At 34.1% G+C, this 26,859-nt stretch overlaps 1 protein-coding gene across 1 annotated transcript in view; it reads left to right on the forward strand.

Moving 5' to 3' along the window:
- Positions 1–26,859, forward strand: part of LOC134252228 (dysferlin-like) — a 63,846-nt gene that overhangs the window by 17,978 nt on the left and 19,009 nt on the right. The window contains exons 7-26 of the mRNA XM_062734649.1: positions 1,092–1,286; positions 1,615–1,665; positions 4,022–4,168; positions 6,105–6,148; positions 7,501–7,583; positions 7,932–8,035; positions 8,459–8,571; positions 12,620–12,711; positions 16,901–17,001; positions 17,287–17,400; positions 19,274–19,373; positions 19,638–19,840; positions 21,932–22,038; positions 22,301–22,496; positions 22,888–23,040; positions 23,362–23,505; positions 23,739–23,825; positions 23,966–24,045; positions 24,196–24,310; positions 24,703–24,936. Coding sequence (XP_062590633.1) covers positions 1,092–1,286; positions 1,615–1,665; positions 4,022–4,168; positions 6,105–6,148; positions 7,501–7,583; positions 7,932–8,035; positions 8,459–8,571; positions 12,620–12,711; positions 16,901–17,001; positions 17,287–17,400; positions 19,274–19,373; positions 19,638–19,840; positions 21,932–22,038; positions 22,301–22,496; positions 22,888–23,040; positions 23,362–23,505; positions 23,739–23,825; positions 23,966–24,045; positions 24,196–24,310; positions 24,703–24,936 — 2,463 coding nt within the window. The remainder of the gene's footprint in view (positions 1–1,091; positions 1,287–1,614; positions 1,666–4,021; positions 4,169–6,104; positions 6,149–7,500; positions 7,584–7,931; positions 8,036–8,458; positions 8,572–12,619; positions 12,712–16,900; positions 17,002–17,286; positions 17,401–19,273; positions 19,374–19,637; positions 19,841–21,931; positions 22,039–22,300; positions 22,497–22,887; positions 23,041–23,361; positions 23,506–23,738; positions 23,826–23,965; positions 24,046–24,195; positions 24,311–24,702; positions 24,937–26,859) is intronic.

Raw genomic sequence — 26,859 nt, forward strand, 5'->3', positions numbered from 1 at the left:
AGAAATGTCTGTTACATTAAAAAATGTAAGCTTAAAACTGAAAGAAATTTTTACTTTTATCATATGAATTAGGCTTGATAATAGAGTTGTTTTGACTGCCCCAGCTGTGCCTTTTATGAAAATTGAATTTTTATACAAAGGTAAACATCCAAACAAGTTATTGACTCTGAATAAGGTTTTGACAGTATGTAGTTTTTGTCCTATGTACTGATGTGTACAGAGCATGTATACACAGTAGGCATGTGCTGCCCCCTATTGATCATAATGATTCAGTAATAACAGATTGTTACGTGCTCTGTTTGTCTTGTGAGGACAGGGGGCCAGGGCTATTGCTACCAGAATAATACACAGATATTAGATTCCTGGATACAGCTGGTGAATTGAATGGAGAAATCATTAACTCGTATAAAAGTCACCACTCGACTGTAGAGGAATGGCATTTGTGGCAGTAATTACATGTACTCAGAAACACAAATAATCTGTGTTTGCTGATGCAGTTTTTGGTGTGGTTAGTTTAACAAGATTAAATAATTACATGCAAGATAATGTCAGATAATATTGATAATTTGTATAAAATTCCCATCAAATTATTCTGTTCTTTCAAACACTGTCAACTTGCACATATGTAACAGATTTAGATTTATTATTTGGTCCCTTTATATAGTTTAGATCCACAGCATTAATCATTTTAAGTCTGACCTTTTTACTGCTCAGTCACCTCATTTGTCTCACTGTCAATCTTAAAAACTACATATTCCCTTACCAAAATCCTATACTACCTTGACCTTTATAACTCATGTTTTCTTTTTATGCATTTTTTGTAATAACAGGAAAATGAAGTTCTCGAAAATAAATTGTGATTTACATTATGTACTGTATGTTATGACTGTGCCTGCAGGGGGACACATATGGAGAATTGTGTTAGAGATCATGGTTCTTCTTTTGAAGAATGAATTTTTTAGCCTTGTGTAAAATGAGAATTAAAACTGTGACTTTCTACATTTTCCTAATACATATCATATAAACAATGATTTTTGTTAATATAATATATTGTTGAACCTTGTAAAAGAATTCTTGACTTTTGTCATTAGATCAGGGTCAAGGTCATAGAAGCCAGACAGTTACAAGGGGGAAACATCCAGCCTGTTGCCAAGGTAACTGTCGCCAACCAAACAAAGCAGACTCGTGTGAAGAAGTCGACTAACAGTCCCTGCTGGAACGAGGCTTTCTTCTTCAATTTTAAAATCTCCCCGGCGGAACTCATGGATGAGCTGGTGGAATTCAAGGTTACCATCATTTTTTTTATCTGAACATAAAATTTTTTATACATAAAGCAAGAATACTTGCACGTTTTCAGTGTTTAGTTTGGTTATCAGTCTTTTTTTTTAATAAAGATTTTTAGACTGTTGTTCATTTGATTTAGAGTAAAGATTAATTTACTTAACAAACAAAAACTGTTCAATTTTTATCAAGTGACTACAAAGCACAAATCAAACTTCAAACTTTGGTTTAGGCCAGTGGTCTATCTTCTTCATTCAAACCAGGTTTCATGGTTTTCATGTATATCAAAGATGATTTACAGAAATATATTAATGTTACTATTCCTCTTTGTAGGTTTTTAACTCCAAGAAGCTGAGATCTGATGCATTGATTGGCTCCTTCAAGGTAAAGAAAGAGAAAGTCTACATTTTGTTACTCGTTATAAGAGATAACTTACTGGGATACTGTTATAAGTTTCACAATAAATGCCTGAAAAGAAAGAAAATTATGCCAAGAGGAACAGCTAGGATATAACTCATTCTTCAGTACTGAATTCAAATGTGTGACCGAAGGGCTATTTTTAAAAAATGATCAATTTCATAATTTATGTATATTAATTGAGTCAATACCCTTCCTGCTTCTGAAAAAATTGATGGGAAGATAATCTGAAGTCTTAAAGAGGAGATAGGTGTCCAAATGTACAAGCATGTCTGAAATTTTATGTTCGCAATTTGGTGTCCACAGTGACTGTTTTTTAAATCAATAAGCTATTCTTTTCTGGTGAATCCTTTTTGAAGTATATAAACACTTGTTTGCATGTTTTATTGCATGACTTCTTTCTGCCTTATTCCATTATAATCAGAAAATATATCCAAGATTACCAATGGACACCGTTACTTACATAAGCACTAAACAAGTAACATATTACTAGAATTTAACAAGTTGTTAAAATATAAAAATAATGTAATCAATAAGGTATGATGAAATCATGTTTAATGTTATATTCAATGGAATTTATTTAAAAAGTCACATTTTTTATTTCTAGTTTCAAAAAAGGAGAAATTATGTAAGTAACATGGACTCCAAACTCCGAATCAGACTTTAAAAAAGAACACATAAATAAGATAATCGAACACTTGTCTTTAATACTTTTAATATTTCATTTTAAAGCTTAATAATTAGACTAGATTTCAAAGAGAATTAATGCAGACAAGTAAATTGTCAGATGGATTGCTAAATATCCTAGGTCTTCTATTTTGAGTCTTGTGGATCTTTGTGTCATTGTTACGAACATGATTCAGTCATTTCTTGTAAATCTGAAAGGAAAAAAATATATAAAACAAAATACACCTTGATGTTATCAATACATATGCTGTTTAATTATATTTATTATATGTCCTTGATTAAACCAGAAACAAGGCAATTAGAGCACAAATTATGTCACTACTTCCAGTTTTCGTGTCTCCTTTACGAACGTAATTACGTAAACGATATGGCAATATTAAAAAAATATTCAGTAAGTATTCATCCTTTGATAAGAATTAACAGAACAAAACTAACAAATATAGAATAAAATATAGTACAATGTAACTTTATCATTAATAGATTATACAAATAATGTAAAAACACTTATGTTCGTAACAAAACACGCGAATCAAAAGTTGATGCTAAACCGAAAGTACTCGACTCGGACAGATATATGCATTTTGTATGGTCATTAGCGATATATTTTAGTTTCTGATTAATAGCTACGTGGTATAAAGAAACAATGACTGTATTTATGTGTTAAACATTCAGTCAAATTGATACAATATGAATATACCTACCAAATCTATTATGTACGTAACTTCTTTTTTCCACGTGGACACAATGAGCATCGCCATGTTTTCTAGCAGACAGCTGCGCCACCTTTTTACTTTCGTTTTCAATTTATAATTATACCAATGTTACGGACTTCCTAAGGCAAACTTATGATTCATTGGCTGTTATTTTAGCAATCACACTGAAAGCTATTATGTTCGTAACGGTCAAGACACGAAACATTTTACAATCAAAGATCATTTTAAAATTATAAAAAGAACTGAGTTATGTTCATGAAGCATATTGTTAAAAATAATATAACACACGTACTCATTAATTAAACACAGAAATTGAACTTGACAAATTATTTAATGTTTGTAGAGAGGTGTCAAAAACTTCAATGCATAGGGACACAATGCGTTATGAACATAAACCATTTATTTTTAAGTTCAGAAAAAAATAATTAGGATAATTTTAGCATGTTTGACAAAATAAATATTTTATTTCATTTATATGCTAAGACAATGTACACATATATCATGCCAAATGATTTTACTTTTAATTAAAACAACATCTTTATGCCTATTCGAAAATAATGTCACATTTTCTGTGATTGAAATCCCCTAAATGCAATACAACAATGACCAATATTTTTTTATTCCTCAACTCACATTCTTAAAACTATTTATACTATATCCTTACACAAGTATCAAATCATATCAATATCAATATATCTGCTTACACATTATTTATTGGAAAATAAAGGAGAAAAGAAATATATTTTAAAAAATCACCAGTATTGAAGAATGAGTTATATATATTTTTATTTGGGACAATGTTTACTGCCTCAAATATAAGTCTAGGTGATTGATCTACCAGACTGTTTTCCTTTTGATGGTGTGACATGTTTAACATTAATACCCAGCTTTCAGTACTTTTAGTACTTTGATTATTTTGACAGTGTGATGTTGGTATGGTGTATCTAGAACAAAGACATGCCTTCCTCCAAAAATGGCTGTTGCTAAGCGACCCTGAGGATCAAATGGCGGGGGCCAAGGGTTACCTGAAAGTGTGCGTGTGTGTCATAGGCCCAGGGGACGAGGCACCGGTAAGTTAAATATATATCTATATACACGTATCTATAGCTGTATTCAGATCTTATTTTGAACTTTGAAAAGTAAGAGAATTTAAATGATAAAGCAAGTAAATTTGAATTCAGATTGAAAGAATATTGATAATTTAAGTTAGCTAAAGAAATTATTGCATGATTCCTTGAAAAGTTCTCCTTCATGGTGTTATTAGCTCACCTGAGCCGAAGGCTCAAGTGAGCTTTTCTGATCACATTTTGTCCGGCGTCCGTCTGTCCGTCCGTCCAGCTGTCCGTCTGTCTGTCCGTAAACTTTTCACATTTTCGACTTCTTCTCAAGAACCGCTGGGCCAATTTCGACCAAACTTGCCACAAAGCATCCTTGGGTGAAGGGGATTCAAGTTTGTTCAAATGAAGGGCCATGCCCTTATTCAAGGGGAGATAATTGAGAATTAGTGAAAATTTGGTGGTATGTTTTAAAAATCTTCTTCTTAAGAACCATTGTGGCAGGAAAGTTGAAACTTATGGGGAAACATCCTCAGGTAGTCTAGATTCAAGTTTGTTCAAATCATGTCCCCCGGGGGTAGGGCGGGGCCACAATGGCCGACCAAAGTTTTATATAGAAATATATAGGAGAATTCTTTAAAAATCTTCTTCTCAAGAATAGCAGAGCCATAATTGCTCACATTTATATGGAAGCATCCCCAGGTAGTGTAGATTCAAGTTTGTTCAAATCATGACCCCCGGGGGTAGGGCGGGGCCACAATGGCCGACCAAAGTTTTACGTAGAAATATATAGGTAAATTCTTTAAAAATCTTCTTCTCAAGAACAGCAAAGCCATGATTGCTCATATTTATATGGAAGCATCCCCAGGTAGTGTAGATTCAAATTTGTTAAAATCATGACCCCTGGGGGTAGGGCAGGGCCAAAATGGCCGACCAAAGTTTTATATAGAAATATATAGGAAAATTCTTTAAAAATCTTCTTCTTAAGAAAAGCAAAGCCAGAATTGCTCATATTTATGTGGAAGCATCCCCAGGTAGTGTAGATTCAAGTTTGTTCAAATCATGACCCCCGGGGGTAGGGCGGGGCCACAATGGCCGACCAAAGTTTTACATAGAAATATATAGGAAAATTCTTTAAAAATCTTCTTCTCAAGAACAGCAAAGCCATGATTGCTCATATTTATATGGAAGCATCCCCAGGTAGTGTAGATTCAAGTTTGTTAAAATCATGACCCCCGGGGGTAGGGCGGGGCCACAATGGCCGACCAAAGTTTACATAGAAATATATAGGAAAATTCTTTAAAAATCTTCTTCTCAAAAACAGCAAAGTCATAATTTCTCATATTTATATGGAAGCATCCTCAGGTAGTGTAGATTCAAATTTGTTCAAATCATGACCCCTGGGGGTAGGGCGGGGCCACAATGGCCGACCAAAGTTTTACATAGAAATATATAGGAGAATTCTTTAAAAATCTTCTTCTCAAGAACAGCAGAGCCATAATTGCTCATATTTATATGGAAGCAACCCCAGGTAATGTAGAATTAAGTTTGTTCAAATCATGACCCCCGGGGGTAGGGCGGGGCCACAATGGCCGACCAAAGTTTTATATAGAAATATATAGGAAAATTCTTTAAAAATCTTCTTCTCAAGAACAGCAAAGCCAGAATTGCTCATATTTATATGGAAGCATCCTCAGGTAGTGTAGATTCAAGTTTGTTCAAATCATGACCCCCGGGGGTAGAGCGGGGCCAAACTTTTGGATTCAAACTTTTCAATAGTAAATCAATTACTACTTTTTCCTAGCCACAATGCTCAGGTGAGCGATGTGGCCCATGGGCCTCTTGTTTTTTAGATAGAGTACTGCAAACAGTAGTACAGAATTATTTCTATTCTCCCTAGTACTATAATACTTTGGATCTCAATGTTTTTTACATTCTGATTATTTTTCAGAGCTTTAAAGCGGTGGCTGGAGAAGAAACAGATGACATTGAAAGGTAACATTGGCTCTCACTAAATGCCACGTTTCCTGCCATAACTGATTTGTTTTGTTTTTTAAAATATTGATGAACATTTTTTGTCCATTATCTTGTAAAAATCTTATTCCAAGTGTACCTTGATTCACTTTCAATTTGTAAAAAAAAGAAAAGATAAAAAAGGGGGTTGTGCTTTGCAAAGTTAGTACTTTCAGTTACTGTAAACCAACTTTTATTCGCGACGACTTTATTTCGCGATTTACCAGGGAGAAACTAGTTCGCAACGATTAATTTTCGCGATCAAGCCTTTTTGCATCTGTTTTTAATAGACAAATATACTATAAGGACCGGTTCGCGGCGAGAAATATTCGCGATGACGAGTCTCTCGCGAACTTCGCGAAAATTTCTCGCACGCGAATAAAAGTTGGTTTACAGTACTTTGAAGTTCTGATCTCCACTTCTTCGAGGTTTTTCGATGAGTTATGATCAGTGTTCGAAATTCGGAATTTTTTTCTGTGGGTCCAAAGGACCCACTGATAAAGGGTCTACACAAGTCCTTCCAAGGCAGCATAGGCCCAAAAATAATACCATCAAATATTTTGGATAAATAAACTTTAATTGACAATCTTGATAAGTTTATCAATTCTTTACCAATAAAAAATCATGTTATTTAATCAAAAAAAAAAATACAAAAAATATTTTAATATTACTGTAAACATACATTTTGTTTCCTGTAACATTCAAAAAAAAAAAAACAGGGTCTGTCTGTAGGTTTGTTTGTCTAATGTATGATCTCACATATTGAAGCATAATATAGTTTCTATTTAAAACATTAATTTTCACTTTCCCTAAATACCTAAATAAATAGGGCCAAACATCGCAGGACTGAAGTAAACAGGTGGGATATTTACAGTAGACACCCAACATGGCTGTCTTGCGATAGAAAACAAAGCTAAACAAATGGGGGGAGGAAATGGTAGATGATATAAAAATGATTATTCCTCTTCATATTTAAGTGAAGGTTGACTAGGATGACATATTTATATTTCAACTAAAGCTACAATTTACTTTCTTTTTAAAAATTGCATCAGCTGTTTGAAAGCACCGGCACAGATATGGTAGCAATTTGAATGTGTCAGTCGGGTTATAGAATAGAAACAGATTTTTAGGCCTTCTTTCTTGGCAAATCATCATCGGCCCAAAATCATTTCAAGGACCCATTTAGTCATACTATACATGAGTCCTTCCGTTTGTATGTCGGCGCAGGACCGACGGGCCGACGCTAATTTCGAACACTGGTTATGATTGAAATCATAATGAGTTATGATCCCCTGTGTTCATTGATATTAGCCTTGTATCTGTGTTTATTTCAGTAACTTACTCCGTCCAGCTGGCGTCCAGTTGCGGCCCGCGACCTTCATCCTTAAACTTTACCGCGCAGAGGATATCCCAAGGAGTAAGCTGACGTTAATATATTGAATTACGAAATGAAAATTATGTTTTAAATAGTATAGCAAAATCATGATAGTTCCAATTGAGCTATGATCGTTACTTATTGTCATTTAAGTAGAAGAATAATATATAGAAAATTGAATCAATTTTATATAAATTTATACTATTATAAGACAGAATAATGGTATTTTTTCTTACACATGAAATGTTAATATATCAGATATAGAACTTTAATTCCTAACTGGATAAATGTTCTATTATTAATATCACTTGAATGCTCCTGATCTTAAATAGATCTAAATCTGGGTAACATGGTGTTGTAATGATATATGGATGATCTTGTTCTTAACAGTGGACTCGGCCTTTATGCAAGGAGTGAAGAAGGTGTTTGGAATTGGAGAAGAACAAAAAGAACTTGTGGATCCTTACTTTGTCTTCAGCTTTGCAGGAAAAGAGGCAAGATTGTTTTACAGAAGTGAAATTATAAAGAATTGTAGCGAAGCCTTTTAAGATTATCTAGTAACAATCTTTAATTACTGCAGTTACTTTTAGTAATTTGTTTACAGGTGCAATCTAAAATCGTGTATCGAAGTTACTTACATCACACATCATATTTGTACTACAGGTGCAATATAAAATCTGTCCTGCAATGATTTACTATAGGTGCAATCTAAAATCATAAACTGCAGTAACTTATAAACGGGATTGTTTTTACTACAGGATCAATCTAAAATCATATTCTGCAGTAACTTCACAAGATTTCTTTATTACAGGAGCAATCTAAAATCATATTCTGCAGTAACTTAACAAGATTTCTTTACTACAGGTGCAATCTAAAATCATATTCTGCAGTAACTTAACAAGATTTCTTTACTACAGGTGCAATCTAAAATCATGTACAACAATGATCATCCTGACTGGAATCAAGTGCTAAAAATTGGGATTCAGTTTCCTTCGATGTGTGAACGTCTTAAATTCATTATCAGGGACTGGTAAGTTTATTTACTTAATAACACTTGATTATGTTGAAAACTTTGAAATTGTTGTGGTTATTTTATTTTTTCCTCCTACTGTGAAGATATACAATATCTATACTGGAATCAACATGTCTGCCTGCAGATCAGAATATGAGTTAAAAGATCAGATCGCTTTTTTTGTCTGAAGGATTTTAAATTTGGAACATCTGTATGATGCATGTTCCATATGCTACATCTGGCCTACATTTTATGGTCCAGTGATTCTGGTGAAATACAAGGCTTAGGTTATTGCCCTTCTGTGCTGTGTATCAACAAATCAAAGATTATTCAGATCAGAGTAGTACATATGGTGCTTCTTGAAATTATTAATTTTATGTATGCTTTTTTGCATTGACCTACATTTTACACTTGAGTGGCTCATCCTCAGGTCAGCATTAAGGCTTGTCCTAGTTTTATCTCAAGTAGTACTCACTTTGATTAGTGACAAAGGTAGGAATAAGTTCATCCCCAACTTACCACAAATGAATACAATGTACACCAACATTTCGAGTATCTGTAGAATTTTTTGTCTGAATTTATATAAAACTCAAACAATTTTACAGTTACAGTTTACTATATACAAAACACATATTGGATCATGGGGACTGACAACAAACTTACAATACCTTAACGAAACTGCTATCTCCAGGACAGTTAGTGATAGGCAAAGTATACATGGTAACATTGTCCATATTTTAATGTAGCCCTTTGGGAGGTATTATTCTTGGACAACACCAGTTGATTTTATCATTCATTGGATTTGTTAATGTTTTTCATGTGATGTTGATGCTATGTTTCCATGTGTTGTTGGCAATTTGTTGTTGGTTGAAATGTTACACTTTTATTTCAATTCATAATGGCTGCATTGTTTGTAAAAAATACTGATTTGAAGATTGCAGAGGTCGAACAATGGACTATCAAGCTTAAATGATGAAATGATGTCAATGTTGAGTTACATATTGTAGCTGCTTGAAAATGTAGAAGTCTCTAGCTTAGAAAGCATGATTTTTAGTCTTGATTTCATAAAATTATTTTCTTTTTTTTTTAGATTATCCATTAGAATTTAAGTCCCCTTCCCTTTATTCTTATTAACAAAGTGGTTGAAAAGAAAGTTTTTTCATGAATGCAACAATTAGACATTTACATATTCAACCTTCATTGTTCTGTTTATTCAACCTTCATTGGGCTAAAATTATGGGATTATAAGCTAATTTCACTGCAAGTATGCAATTTCGTTTCATCAGCATTGTTAAAATGATAATAACTTTTATAATGCTGTTGATATCAATTTTACATGTTACACTTATAATGATTTTAGTGTAAAGGCTAAGTAACATTTTCTATTAAATGTAGGTCATTATTATATATTTACATCCACTGAATATTTTTTTCTCCTTTATTTCTTAAGAAAACCTATTGCGTTAATCACTGCATGAACTACGGTATAGGCATGTCACCTGTACAGATTTCTTGATCAGTGGCTGTTCCATCAATGAAACGTATAAAGATGTTTGCATCATTAATACAATAATTAAACTTTTTAATCCTTCTTTAAATGATTATTTAAACAGATATAAATATAAACAATAAAATGTCTTTCTTTGTTTGTTATTACTGGAATTAACGGTCGCAGCTATTGCAGAAAATTTTTTTACATAACTCGCTTACGCGGGTTATGTATTTTTTCTGCAACAGCTGCTCCCGTTGATTCCAGTAATAACAAACAAAGAAAGCATTTTATTGTTTAAGACTAAGCATTGGTTGAAAAACTCGGACCCTTCTCCAAAAAAAGCAAGTACAGCTTGCATACATGTTAACCTACTGTGATGAAAAATAGGGAGATTCAGACCTCAAAAGCGGTAGCATTGCGCGCGCGTTGTTTTACGCTTGAATTTTCAATATTTTTCATGTAATATGCATGGATGTAGCCTTAAATGAAACCTACAATAATTAATCTTAAATATCAACTGCAAAGTTTAAGAAGAAGACAGAAACCCCTTAAGTTTGACATAAATTGTACAAATTCAAATAGTTTTTCATGCTCATCATTTTGCTTGGATTGGCTGTTTAACTTAGCCTTTTGAAGAGTGATATTTGCTGATATAACCTAGAAGCAATAATTCTGAATGTTCATTCAATTGTTAAACAAAACAAATGATGACATGCTTTTAACTAGATCTAAAACAAGTTCCTATCTTTCGTTATATAAATCAGATTTCCCGCGATGATCGAAAATGAAAGTAGAGATCTGCCACATGGCTTGGTCAATCGAGTGATTTCTATCGACTTTATTGATAAAATTGTGAGCTCCTGTGCTTTTATAGATGATGTCAAACATTTTCATCTAATTCTTAAAAGTTGTGTCTCCTTTTTCATGGCAGTGATGTTGACTAAATTTATCGTAACCAATGTAATCACTGGTAATCTTGTGCTGTTGTCGTTGTCAAATTCGTGCTTGAAATCTATGTACACATCGGTACTAAAAAACCGTTTGTATGCTTCCGAGTTAAATCACGCGATATCTAACGAGATTTTATGAGAGTGGCTTCAATAATGGATACCCAAGCAAACCAAAAATACTTTAGACGCAACTTTTGTAGAAAAGCGGTAGATTTCTGAATCAAATCTGTAGGCGGGAGATGGAGTGAAAAAGCGGTAGACTCCCGCCTAAATCGGTAGAGTTAACATGTATGACAGCTTCTGACTATTCTTCAGGTCATATAGTGGAACAATTCATCAGAAATACTTTTACAGCCTTACTGAGCCTGTCCAATGAGAGCATTGTTATACATTTCCTTTGTTACGTTGATCATCTGTGTTTGTTTACAATTCGTGCATGTTGTCTTGATGGCATGGCTTTTTATTTTATCTCGCGTACAGGGACAGGATTAATGAAGACGACACCATTTCCTCGTCTGCCGTGTCGATTCCTATGATTTCTTCCTCCGCTGAAGGCCAGGATGGTTGGTTCCCCTCCCACACATAGTACCAGCTTAACGCTCTGCTAACAGCCCAACACAAACGTGTTTGTAATTGGGACATGACTTTAATTATTTCAAAAATTCCTGTAGAATACTCTTGAAATCTCTCAAATTCATTTGCAATTATGGTTATTTTGTTTTTAATTGATCTTTTTTGGCAAATTTTAAAATATTTCTTGATGCGAGTTATGAAGAAATTTTCAGAAAGAGAGTAAAAAACTGAAAACTGTTCCTATGAAAATGAACATGTTTGTGTTAAGCTTTTTATTGTGGCAGCTAGTCAGCTATTATTATCAGACTTGTACACAACCTTGTAGCATAACCAGAGGTTGTGGTCAGTAACAGTATATCATCAATACATGTATATCCATGTAGTCACATATTACTCAGGGTGAGTGGAGGCAGGTATCACTGTATCTCTAAAAAATAATACTAATTATAATGTTTTCTTTTCCAGGAAGATATAATATTGCTCAGTATACAATATTTGCCCTAAAAAATTCACAAAAAGGGCAGATATGGTAATGATATGTGTGTAAAGATTTAATGTGCTAGGTAATTGAGTGCTAATGTTTGCATCTAATGTTGACATCTAATGTTAACGTCTAATGTTTGCGTCTAATGTTGATTATTTTTTCCTTGTGGCTGCCTCCAGGGATCGACTGAGCGTTGACGACGTCGTGGGGACACACTACATCCCGCTATCCTTGATGTGCTCCAGCGGAGATCTCGGTGATTATCTCCCTTGGCTTCAAACTCTTCTCTTTTTGATATTATTTTTTTCCTTCACCTTGTAGCTTCCCAAACTGTGGGACATTGCAGAGAAATGGTCACATGACACATTAGCATAATCAGACGTCCCAGTAAATACTCACTTTTGATGAGTGTAGCTCACTACAGTGGCACTGTTAGTCTTTATGCTAATAATTCCAGTGTCTTATACTTTGTAGCTGAGTGTCCGTGTGATTTTGAGTGTAGTGGCACTCTATTTTTATTTTCGTATTTTAAGCACTGTGATTTATACTGTTTTATCTGTGACTTAGGGATAGAATTAGCGAAGACGACACCATTGGAACTGAATTTCTATTTACCTCCCTTATCTCTTCTTCATCGGGCGGCAGCGGTATTTATTTTTGTCGGGAATCTTCTCCTTTTTAGTTTTATAACCTTTCAGTCAGAAAGCCGAGCTAGTGGTCATTGGTGTTATTACATTAAGAGCTTTATGTAGAGCGTTTTACTTAAAATATGCCTTATTAGTGACGCTTTTTGGAAGGGGGGGTGTTATTAATTAAAAATTATTCCAATTAAAAAGGGACTCATTGATTGAACTGAAAGCCAAACATAACTGTGTAAATGGTTTATCTGACTGAAATTTTTTTTTGCTGTGTAAACAATCAACTAAATGAATGAAAATAATAATATTATTTATTTTATTTTCCCACTCTTTGTAACTTTTAATCACAATTAATGACTGCACCTAGCTGTTAGCCTATAGCCAATAGTTAACAGACACTTAATTTTACTAACATCATATAATATAGTGGGTTCCACTGGAAAAATATCAGTAAATACTAGAATTCTTAACAGAAAAATTTGATCAGTTTTAATTTCTCAATTAACATTTAAGTTAATAAGACACTTTTATCTAATATGTTTATTGTTTATTTTACATTTATCGGTAGAGGTCTATGTAATTTTCACACACTTGGAGGAAAATTCTTAGATTTTTTAAAACTTAGAAACACATGAATTCAATAGATAAGCTGGAACCCACTACATATTATGGTCTCAACTTCTATGGATAACCCAACATTTTCCTTGTGTGTGGTAGCACATACAGTAACTGTTATATATTAACATCCACTGAATATTTTCTTTTTTGTGAAATTATGTATGTCTCAGAAGGGCTTGGATTAGGATAGAAGGGGCTTATTTGTTTAAGTACTTTTCCCCAACTATTGAATTTAATGGGTTTGAAATTTTAGAATTTTGTTGTCCATCACCTAAAAATATGAAGGTCATATTTAAAAGGTCAATGTCATATTCTATTGAGAAAGATAAATCATGTAAAGGTCATAGCTTATTAAAGCGAATTTGTTAAATAATCTGCCAGTTGATTTTAATAATTTTTGTCCCCCGCTTTCGCGAAAGCGAGGGGACATTAAATCTCATTCGTCTGTCTGTCTCTCCGTCTGTCTGTCAGTCTGTCAGTCTGTCCGTCACAAAAACTTTAACCTTGCCCATAACTTTTGATTTAGTGGAGCTATGACTTTCATATTTCACAAGTGTATTCCTTGTGACAAGACCTTTATTTGGGTACCACCAAATTTGACCTTTTGACCTTGACCTTGGAGTTTGACCGACTTTTTCACAAAAATTCCAAACTTTTACTTTGGCCATAACTTTTGAATAGTAGGTACTAGGACTTTCATATTTCACATATGTATTGTTTGTGGCAAAACCTTTCATTGGATAACAACAACCTTGACCTTTTGACCTTGATTTTGGAGATTTACGTACTTATGAAAAAACTTTAACCTTGACCATAACTTTTGAACGGTGAGGACGAAGGCTTTCGTACTTCACATATATAATCCTTGTGAGAAGACCTTTTATTGGATACCAATAACTTTTGCCCTTTGACCTTGACTTTGGAGTTTTAATTACATTTTAAAAACTTTAACCTTGGTTACAACTTTTAAACAGTAGATACTAGGACTTTTATATTTCACATATGTATTCCTTGTGGTAAGACATTTCATTGGATGCCAACAACCTTGACATTTGACCTTGACCTTGGAGATTTACGTACTTATGAAAAAACTTTTACCTTGACCATAACTTTTGAACGGTGAGGACTAGGGCTTTTGTACTTCACATATGTGATCCTTTTGAGAAGACCTTTCATTGGATACCAATAACTTTTACCCTTTGACCTTGACCTTGGAGTTTTAAATACTTTTTAAAAATACTTAAACTTTGGTCACAACTTTTGAACGGTTGATACTAGGACTTTTATATTTTACATATGTATTCTTTGTGGCAAGTCCCTTCATTGGATATCAACAACTTTGACCTTTTGACCTTGACCTTAAAGATTTATGTATTTATGAAAAAACTTTCACCTTGACCATAAATTTTAAACAGTAAGGGCTAGGGCTTTCATACTTCACATACGTAATCCTTGTGAGAAAACTTTTCATTGGATATCAACAACTTTGACCCTTTGATCTTGACCTTGGAGTTGACCTACTTTTAAAAAACTTTTTACTTTGGCCATAACTTTTTAACGGTCAGGATTAGGGTTTTCATCCTTCAAAAAAATCAACTTCAGAGTTACTTTCTAAATAAATGACATATGATAGGATGTTCATATTACACACAATATGTCATAAAAATAACATCTCACCCACAAAGACACCGAAAGCGGGGGACCACAATTCTTTGAATTTGCTTGTTTATTCTGTTAAATAGTGGTCCTAGGGGGCAGGGATAGGCCTCATAGTTAAAACAAATTCTATAAAAAATATATGATGAACAAAAAAAAAATTATTTTTAACATGGCTACATGTGTACATCTGTGCAGCATCACCATGTAGTTAAAAGCATGTAAAATGTTTAAAGTTTTCCCCACCAAGCCTCAACTTGTATATAGTAAGGGAGAATAAATGTATAGAGTCTGACATACCCAGTTAACATAAAATAGTTACCCACCCCCAAATGACACTCAGGTGACCATTGAGGCCCTTAGTCCTTTTGTTCTTTTATTTACATCCTTCAATACTACTCATCAAATCTGATATCTTAATTCTCTCATGCACATTCTATCTTATTTCAATTCTTTCAATTTAACAAAATGATTTTCTCTTATATACACATTTTCTATCATTTTATTTTATATAATATATAATAATTGATTTGATTAGTAGAATATGTAAATTTCGACTTATATCTTTATTTCAATTTATTTTTGCCTTCAAGGGCCTGGTAAAAATGAAACATGAATTTTATATGAAATTTTAATCACCATTTCTATTTTTAATAATGAGGTTTTTATTCTCTCCCTTCCCTGGCTGTTAAGGTCCAGAAGATGGTAATTGATTATTTACCAGAATTTTTTTGATTGAAATATATCTTTGTTTTATTACACAAATTATGCATTTCTCTCCAGTTAGAGGGGAGCACATTTTAGGCATTTCACCCTTATTAGAGGTGTGTACATATTAGGTATTTCACCTTGATTAGAGGGGGTGCACATTTTTGGATTTTCCCTAATTAGAGGTGTGCATATGTTTTGTTTTTTTTTTGTGTGGGTTGCTGAGATACTATCTGTCCTAGATTTTTTAACTGCAGAACTTGGTGAACAAAATTTATATAGTTTCTGTAAATTTTGAATGTTAAAAATAACTGTTCATTAAGGGGGAAAATTATGTTATTTTTGGAATTTGAAAATTTAGCAGTAATGCCTAATTTGTGAATAGTCAGTTGATTATACTTGAATGGGGTCATATTGTATCATAATATATATATATTTTTTAAATTATTTTTTTGTATTCCTACCCATTCATTTTACCATGTACAAGTATTCAGAATCTTTTAGTTTAAGTAGACTAATAATTACTTTATTATACTCTTCCAGCCCAGTTTGATAGTAACTAATATTCCCATTATTGCTTACTGTAATATTGACATAAAAACAATGCTTATAACATTGGAAAGTGTTTGGATTTCAGTGACTGTTTTTTGTGATTTGTCAAAATAGAATGATTGAATTCATACAAGCTTATACGTTGAATTGTTTTGTAATTTAATGTTTGACAGATTTGTGATATTTATCTTTATATCCGACCTCAAATAATAACTATTCCCTATGTATGCCATTATCTCATATAATAACACCTCCCTAACTTCTAGAGCATGGACAAGTTGCCTGCAATTCCTTGCTGTTGTCTGCATGTGTATCATAGAAGTGATGCTGTTACTCACTATAAAATATTAACTTTCATTTGTTGGTGAATGTAAATGTTTAAGTATTTTGGTTTTGTTGGCTGGGAACTAAATACATTTATCATACAGATATTAATTCATGACTTGTATATTTGATATAGAATTATTGAAATTGCTTCACATTTTTAAATTTAGCATTTGACTCTAATTTAAAAATAATGAAATAAAAAAGTATTAAAATAAACATTTCTAGTAATAAATTTAAACCTTTATTTCATGAAAATATTTAATTTTCAAAGTTAATAATATTGAAAATAAATTCTTCATACTAAGCAGCGGTCTTGGATGTTTCATTCATGCTTTTGATGTGATTTTAGGCTTTCTACCCACCTTTGGCCCCAGCTTTGTGAATTTTTATGGATCCACCCGTGAATATTCTGATTTACCTGATGAATATGATGACCTTAATTTGGGAAAGGTAAAGATTTATTATCACATTATATCTGTAGTTAAACCATAGCTCAACTGAAATGTATTATGGGGGAGGGGATTACTCAATGTAAATAAAGATGGTAAAGTTTAATCTGCAACTCTGCAAGAATTTTGATTGTTTCCAATGGAACTAAGCATTATCTTCTATATTGTATTTGTTAAGACAGGTCCTGTGAAAACTATAATGATTGTAGTTGATTTTGATTGGCTGATTGATTTGATTGACAGGGGTTGTAGTTGATTTTGATTGGCTGATTGATTTGATTGACAGGGAGAAGGCGTGGCCTACAGAGGGAGGGCGTTGGTTGAGATTCAGACTCTCCTGGGGGAGCTACCTGAGATACCTGTAGAGGATATTAACAATGATGACCTGCTGAGGGTCCAGGTAAGATGAGATACCTGTAGAGGATATTAACAATGATAATCTGTTGAGGGTCCAGGTAAGATAAGATACCTGTGGAGGATATTAACAATGATGATCTGTTGAGGGTCCAGGTAAGATGAGATACCTGTAGAGGATATTAACAATGATGATCTGTTGAGGGTCCAGGTAAGATAAGATACCTGTGGAGGATATTAACAATGATGATCTGTTGAGGGTCCAGGTAAGATAAGATACCTGTAGAGGGGTCCAGGTAAGATAAGATACCTGTGGAGGATATTAACAATGATGATCTGTTGAGGGTCCAGGTAAGATAAGATACCTGTAGAGGGGTCCAGGTAAGATAAGATACCTGTGGAGGATATTAACAATGATGATCTGTTGAGGGTCCAGGTAAGATAAGATACCTGTAGAGGGGTCCAGGTAAGATGAGATACCTGTAGAGGATATTAACAATGATGATCTGTTGAGGGTCCAGGTAAGATAAGATACCTGTGGAGGATATTAACAATGATGATCTGTTGAGGGTCCAGGTAAGATGAGATACCTGTAGAGGATATTAACAATGATGATCTGTTGAGGGTCCAGGTAAGATAAGATACCTGTGGAGGATATTAACAATGATGATCTGTTGAGGGTCCAGGTAAGATAAGATACCTGTGGAGGATATTAATAATGATGATCTGTTGAGGGTCTAGGTAAGATAAGATACCTGTGGAGGATATTAACAATGATGATCTGTTGAGGGTCCAGGTAAGATAAGATACCTGTGGAGGATATTAACAATGATGATCTGTAGAGGGTTTAGGTAAGATAAGATACCTGTAGAGGGGTCCAGGTAAGATAAGATACCTGTAGAGGATATTAACAATGATGATCTGTTGAGGGTCCAGGTAAGATGAGATACCTGTGGAGGATATTAACAATGATGATCTGTTGAGGGTCCAGGTAAGATAAGATACCTGTAGAGGATATTAACAATGATGATCTGTTGAGGGTCCAGGTAAGATGAGATACCTGTGGAGGATATTAACAATGATGATCTGTTGAGGGTCCAGGTAAGATAAGATACCTGTAGAGGATATTAACAATGATGATCTGTTGAGGGTCCAGGTAAGATAAGATACCTGTAGAGGATATTAACAATGATGATCTGTTGAGGGTCCAGGTAAGATGAGATACCTGTAGAGGATATTAACAATGATGATCTGTTGAGGGTCCAGGTAAGATAAGATACCTGTAGAGGGGTCCAGGTAAGATGAGATACCTGTAGAGGATATTAACAATGATGATCTGTTGAGGGTCAAGGTAAGATAAGATACCTGTAGAGGATATTAACAATGATGATCTGTTGAGGGTCCAGGTAAGATAAGATACCTGTAGAGGATATTAACAATGATGATCTGTTGAGGGTCCAGGTAAGATAAGATACCTGTAGAGGGGTCCAGGTAAGATGAGATACCTGTAGAGGATATTAACAATGATGACCTGTTGAGAGTCCAGGTAAGCTCAGTAGAATACCTGGAAATGTATGCATCACAGTCAATCCTTCTTATCTTGAACCGGATGAGACTTTAATAAAAAGACTGATGTATCCAAGGAGTAAATTTTTAATGTAAAAATTCATTGAAAAAAATAGTAGTAAACCGTAGATAACTTCCATCTCACTTTGACTTAACTATGGTGTTTAAGATCATTGATTCTATCTTTTCTTTCTTTCTATGAGTTTACATTTGAGTTAAATAGACTAAATGCCTACTTGAAAATGAGATACTAGTTTTTTGTGTATCTAGACAGCCTTGATTTTCATGATGTACCAGAATAAATTGTTAGCTTTGGTGAAGGATAATATAATATAACTCATGCTTCTTTCCAGAAATTCATGCGGCGTAGGAAGTACAAGCTCCATGCTGCCTTCCTCAACGCCACCATGGTCAGTGCTATTGATGCTCCTGTGGAGTTTGAAATCAGCATTGGTGAGTAGTGTTCACAGCATTTGTGAGTAATGTTCACACTTTGAGTATTTATGTAGAATGCTATGTGTATTCACACACTGCATTTATGACATTTATATTTTACAATAGACATGATTATAATAGAATTGAAATACCTTGTTGCTTGAACAGATTTAAATTACCTTTTTTACTTATTTAGGATAACTAATTTATTATAAAGATTTTAAGGAACATTTATACCATGAAGTATGATTGGAAAATTATATTTCTACTCAATTTACTCAGGTAACTATGGAAACAAACTGGACGAGAACACGGCTCCTTGTGCTTCCACGACTCAGCCGACAAACGCGGTGTTCGACGGCTGTCATTACTACTTCCTGCCCTGGGCCGGGACCAAGCCTTGTATTGTCGTGGAATCATCCTGGGAGGATATCAGCTTCAGGCTGGAGGGGCTCAACCTAATGCTCAAAATCATAGACACTCTGGTAAGACTCAAAATCATAGACACTCTGGTAAGGGCTCAAAATTATAGACACTGGTAAGGCACAAAATTATAGACACTCTGGTAAGGCACAAAAAATTATAGACACTGGTAATGGCTCAAAATTATAGACACTGGTAAAGGCTCAAAATTATAGACACTCTGATAAGAACTCAAAATTATGGACACTCTGGTAAGGACTCAAAATTATAGACACTCTGGTAAGGGCTCAAAATTATAGACACTTTGGTAAGGACTCAAAATTATAGACACTCTGGTAAGGGCTCAAAATTATAGACACTTTGGTAAGGACTCAAAATTATAGACACTCTGGTAAGACTCAAAATTATAGACACTCTGGTAAGGACTCAAAATTATAGACACTCTTGTAAGACTTAAAATTATAGACACTCTGGTAAGGACTCAAAATTATAGACACTCTGGTAAGACTCAAAATTATAGACACTCTGGTAAGGCTCAAAATTACAGACACTCTGGTTAGGACTAAAAATTAAAGATACTCTGGTAAGGGCTTAAAAATATAGAGACTGGCAATGCTAAAAATTATAGACACTCTGGTAAGACTTAAAATTATAAACACTCTGGAAAGGACTGCAAAATATATGGACACTTTGGTAAGACTTAAAATTATAGACACTCTGGTAAGACTTAAAATTATAGACACTCTGGTAAGACTTAAAATTATAGACACTCTGGTGAGGACTCAAAATTCAAGACACTCTGCTAAGACTCAAAATTATAGACACTCTGGTAAGGCTCAAAATTATAGACACTCTGGAAAGACTCAAAATTATAAACACTCTGGAAAGGACTGCAAAATATATGGACACTTTGGTAAGGGTTCAAAATTGTAGACACTCTGGTAAGGATAGGGCTCAAACTTATAGCCACTCTGGTAAGACTCACAGTTAGAGACACTCTGGTAAGACTCAAATTATAGACACTGGTAAGGCACAAAATTATAGACACTCTGGTAAGGGCTCAAAAAATATAGACACTCTGGTAAGACTTAAAATTTATAGACACTCTGGTAAAGACTCAAAATTATAGACACTCTGGTAAGGACTCAGAATTATAGACACTCTGGTAAGGACTCAAAATTATAGACACTCTGGTAAGGCTAAAAATTATAGATACTCTGGTAAAAGCTCAATATTATAGACACTCTGGTAAGGCACAAAATTATAGACACCCTGGTAAGACTCAATATTATAGACACTCGCGTAAGACTCAAAATTATAGACACTCTGGTTAGACTCAAAATTATAGACACCTTGGTAAGACTCAAATTATTGACAACACTGGTAAGGCACAAAATTATAGACTAGACACTCTGGTAAGGGCTTAAAAAATATAGACACTGGTAAGGGCTCAAACTTATAGACACTCTGGTAAGACGAAAAATTATAGACAATCTGGTTATTGTTCAGAATTATAGACACTATGGTAAGACTTAAAGTTATAGACACTCTGGTATGACTTAAAATTATAGACACTCTGATAAAGACTTAAAATTATAGACACTTTGGTAAGGCTCAAAATTATAGATACTCTGGTAAAAGCTCAAGATTATAGACACTCTCGTAAAAGCTCAAAATTATAGACACTCTGGTAGAGCTAAAACTATAGACACTCTGGTAAGGGCACAAAATTATAGACACCCTGGTTAGACTCAATAATATAGACACTTTGGTAAGACTCACAATTATAGACACTCTGGATAGACTCAAAATTATAGACACTCTGGATAGACTCAAAATTATAGACACTCTGGTTAGGACTCAAAATTATAGACACTTTGGTTAGGACTCAAAATTATAGACACTCTGTAAGGGCTCAAAATTATAGACACTCTGGTGGTAAGGGAGCAGGCTCAAAATTATAGACACTCTCGTAAGACTCAATATTATAGACACTCTGGTTAGGGAGCAGGCTCAAAATTAAACAGTCTAGTAAGGGATAAGGCTCAAAATTATAGTAGAAGCTAAATTAAAAGGTTTGAGCCCATTTATAGAATTGTAAAATAGTATTACTGATAGTTGACCTGTAATTGATGATTTACCTGCTTTTGTAGGAAGCAAACATAGAACAGGTTAAGATTGGGATCAAAGCCAAGCTCCCAACGCCTGAGTTAGCTCAGCTTCTGATCTCACTGCTCGACCAACTGGAACAGGATTGCAAGTGAGTGGAGAGTTTAATCTTATGAATAAATATAATGGTCACCGTTGGCTGACTTAGATATTTACTGGATCAACCATCTTTAATGTCTGTTTCTGATGAAAAAATGTAACATTACATTATATTATTGTACATTAAATTTTTGAAACTTCTGATAAATGCAAAACTCATTTAACTTTGATTAGTATTAAAACATCACTCAAGATTTATAATTGTATTTCATTATAAATGCCAAAAAATATTGATGTAAAATTTCTATATGAAGGAAACCTCTACCTGAGCCGAAGCCAGGTAAACATGTCAGTAACGAGTTGGACAGGCTCACTCGAGAATACCGACAGTTTGAGCTGGAGAATATTGGACACAGTGTGGGCAAGCTTAAACAGTCCGCTACAGATGTCCACGAAGCCATAGCAGAGGTGGAGAACTTCCTACAAATACTCCGAAATATGGCTAAAGAGGTGAGGGAAATAATGTAAAACTAGCTATAAATACTCTGAAATATGGCCAAAGAGGTAAGGGCAATAATGTCTAACTAGCTATAAATACTCCGATATATGGCCCAAGAGCTAAGGGCAATAATGTCTAACTAGCTACAAATACTCCGATATATGGCCAAAAAAGTGAGGGCAATAATGTATAACTAGATGATCATGTACATAGTTGTTAGAAACTATACAAACAGTAATAGATGTATTCTCAAACATGATTGTCAGTCTTATTCTTGACAATTTTGATAATGGTATCTATATACAGCCTCAGAACAGTATGCCTTTTGTCTGCATTGTTCTAGATAATTTTATTAATTGCTAGATTTTATTTTTAACCCTCGACTGTTGTTTATATTTACAGCCCCAAAACAGTATGCCGGATGTGGTTGTGTGGATGATCAGTGGAGACAAGAGGTTAGCTTACTACAGAATCCCGGCTCACGAAGTCTTGTGGTCAGCTAATCCCGAGTATATCGGCAAACAGTGTGGACGACTGCAGACCATTCAACTCAAAGTAAGTACCTAGTACCTAAAATATGTACATATCAAAATAAAAATTTTAAAAAACATGATTATTATGTGTATTAGTGAATTTTTGAGCTCAAGCAATATTTAAAACATGCACATATTCATCAAAAATTAAGTGTTATTAGCAACATTTCAGTCCATTCATTTTACAATCTCTCAGAAATAGAACTTTTCAGACAAGTCACATGTAACTTGTTTTTTCTTGTGACATAGAGTAGTTATAAGCTCATAAGTACAGAGTATATACTAGGGAATTTTTTTTGTGTCGGTATGTTATTTATTACCTACTTTCATTTTCTACTTTCAGTATCCAGGCGTGAAGGCAGAGAAGGAGAAGATAAGTGAGGTTCCTGCGATGGTGCGAGTGAAGATCTGGCTGGGTCTGGCTAACGAGGATGACGCCTGGCATCACATGCAGACAGAAGGAGAACAGGCCGTCTTCGCTGAAACTGTAAGTGGTTACAGACTTATCCAATACAAGTATAAAATATAAATCAAGGCTAGGAAGAAAGGTGAAAAACATATTTGCTAAAATAAAAAACATATTACAATGCAAAGAAACTTTTTAAGTAAACAAGTTTTTAGTTTGTTTGATCAGTTCTGTTTGGTCTTTATGCAGTTATTTCCCTGTATGCTTCTGATCAAGTCTGTATATGTATTTGATTTTTTTGGTTTAATTAACAGTATGAGAATGAGTGTAACTTGCCAGTTGTGGGATGGACAAAGAAGGGACCCCTCGGACGACCAAAGTGGTCAGATAGTCAGGGAAAGGTGACTCTTAAAATATGTTTAATGTCAATTGTAATCATACATTTCCAATATATTGTCAGCCATAAGCCTAAGGGTTATTTCTTAAAATCTATGAAAAGCTGTTATTTCAGGTATATAAAAATTTTATTGATATATTTCAGTGTAAGCTACCCCGAGAGATGTTCAATCCTCCCCCAGGGTGGAAGTGGGAGGGGGATTGGTACGTCAGTCCAGAACTCAGGTTAGTTGTGTCCACATGTGTGTCACGTATACACACAAGTAATTAGGTAGAGCCCTGTTAATATTCAACCTGACAGTTTATGGTTGCAATAAGAAGGACCTATTTTTAATTACAGTATGTTGTTTGTGATAAATAGGATCTATTTTGTAGTATGTTATTTGACAAGGACGCTGGACACAAGACTTACATGGAGGAATGTTACGAGATGCAGTCACGGCTACCAGCTACAAGTTGGGGACCAGCTACCAGACCGTGGACGGATGTGGTCAGTTCTTTACTAAGTATTTTCATCAAGTTGTTCATTCCTCACAATTCAGTCATGAAATATTTACTTCATTCTGGTTAACTACAGGGAAACCTGTCTAATCTGACATACACTGGGAGACATATTGTATGTCAAGATAAACAGGTTAACAGATTACACAGAATAAAGACTCTAAACAAAGAAAAAAGGAAAATGGGAATGAAAATCAAGATTGAAATTCGCAAATGAAATGCTTGGATGTTTATAATGTATATAATTTTATATGCTATTGAGTTAAAAAAAAATGCTTTTCTTTATACTTATAAATCTGAGTGGTATAAAAAATAAAATGTTCTGATTTTCCCTTAGTTTGTATAAAATTGTCTGTAAACAATTTGTGTTGATTATTGTAGAAAGGTGATGAGATGCCCCCTAAGGACTCAGTGGAGCTTCCCCCGGGGTGGGTGTGGGAGGATGTGTGGCAGATTGACCTGTCCCGCGCGGTCGACGAAGACGGCTGGGAGTACTGCGTAGAGGCCACAATGGGCGGTTACGGTCCAGTGGAGAAGCGGTACCACCTCTGTCGCCGGCGGCGGTGGGTGAGGACCAGAAAACTGGTGGAGGACGCCAAACAGAAGAAACACAAGGTAGCCACAAAAAGAATCGACTTTATACACAAGTCATAGAAATACTTCACTTTTTTTGATTAATTAGTACAATTCTCAGTTATTCTTGGACTTTCCGTAAGGCGTGGCATTCTCGACGTTTCATAATTAGCTTCTGAAATTTACACAGCTTTACTTTACTGTTGAAATATACATGAGATAGAAATTCGGCCAAATGTTAACAAGTAGCAAATAGCCAATAACAATGTTTGGTAGGGAAAAGAGGTGGGGCTTAAGTCATCTCATCATTGTCAACAACAATATGATATTATTAATTTCTTAACCAATGAGAATATATTCGCAATTTGACAGACGCTAATTACGTAGCACAAAGAATGCCACGCCTTACTGAAAGTCCAAGGTTAACTGAGAATTGTACTATGTTAGTTTACTTGTATCTATGAATAGACCAGTAGATCTCTCATTATCTGAGCAATGTTGAGTATTTCAAGGTAATTTTTTAATACATATAGAAACAAGAACTTAGTAGTTGTACTGGATTCACACATAGATTTGTTCCTCACTTTTAGCTTCTAACAAGAAGTTTATAGGATTCCAACTTTTTCTGTAAGAATCAGTTGATATTTTTCTTACTCATTTATTTCAGCACAGACTGGTATATTGTTTTCAGCATGATTTAAGGTTTTTTTAATTAACACTCTTGCTCATTTAATTTAATAACTATATGATTGTTCAGTGCAAATATCCCTGGACTAAGTAAGTTTTAGCGAATGTGTCTAAATGTTAGTGTTTCTATGAATAAAGTGTTGCATTTAAATTTTTGTAAGATATTTTGTAAAAAAAAAAAAAATTGAGTAGTGACAAATGAATCTGTTTATTGGTTACCATTTTTTTTCATTTGATAAAAAATAGGATATCCAATATTTGTTTAAATACAGTGGAGCCTCATTTATCCGGACGCTTTGGTTCCCAGTTAATTTGTCCGGATATGTGAAGCGTCCGGATACCTGAATCAACAGTTAAACAAGACAAAATAACATAAAAGAATTTCGTACTGATAAAGAATCGTCCGGATACTGAAGCATCCGGATATCTGGCGTCCGGATATCTGAAGGTCCACTGTACATTTATTTTAAGGTAGATAAAAATTTGACTCTATTCTAACCCTTCAATTGCTGTTGTCTTTCTGGTAAGCTACATGTAGTTAGCATGCAGTGATTCTGAATGTCATTGAATACTTAAAATTTTTGAATTTGTGTCATAAATTTAAGTAAATATTTTGAGTCTCCCAGCATGAATCAATTTCCTTGCGATGAAAAAAGTATTTCTCAAGAAAATGTTCCTTGTGTTTATTTTAAAGTGAAACATTTCATGGATATGAGTGTATGATGAAATGTAGTCTTTTGAAAATCCATATAAAAGAAAAAAAAAAGTATAAAGTGTGTAATTATAAAACTGATATAACGGTAAATGACAATCTTTTAAGGTAAAGAAAAAATAATGAGAGAAAATGATTATTTAAGGCCAAAAAAAATCAGTAGTTTCTCAGGCACCGCCGCATTGATCAATTTTATTGACATATTGAAAAGGTAAATAACTCAATTTTCTATTTTTCCAAGTTGAAAAAGAAAATCGAGTTATTCCCCTTTTCATAAATGCTAAGAAAGACGTTTTTATGCCCCGCCATGAATATGGCCGGGGCATATAGTGTTTGTCATGTCCGTCTTCCGTCCTTCCGTCATACTTTGCGTTTAGCTCTGTTCAAAGCTAAGTTTCAAAGTAACTATTCAAGATATTTTCATCAAACTTCATATATTGATAGATATTGATGAGAGCTATGCAACTGCATCAACATTTTTTGACCTTGACCTTTCCTTTGACCTTGACCTCACTTTTCTTAAATTAGTGTTTAGCTCAGTTTTAAACATACCATTCAAGATGGTG

This window comes from Saccostrea cucullata, unplaced genomic scaffold (assembly GCF_032062105.1).
Source record: "Saccostrea cucullata isolate Sc308-1 unplaced genomic scaffold, CSIRO_AGI_Scuc_v1 ctg1555, whole genome shotgun sequence".
Lineage (NCBI taxonomy): Eukaryota > Metazoa > Mollusca > Bivalvia > Ostreida > Ostreidae > Saccostrea > Saccostrea cuccullata.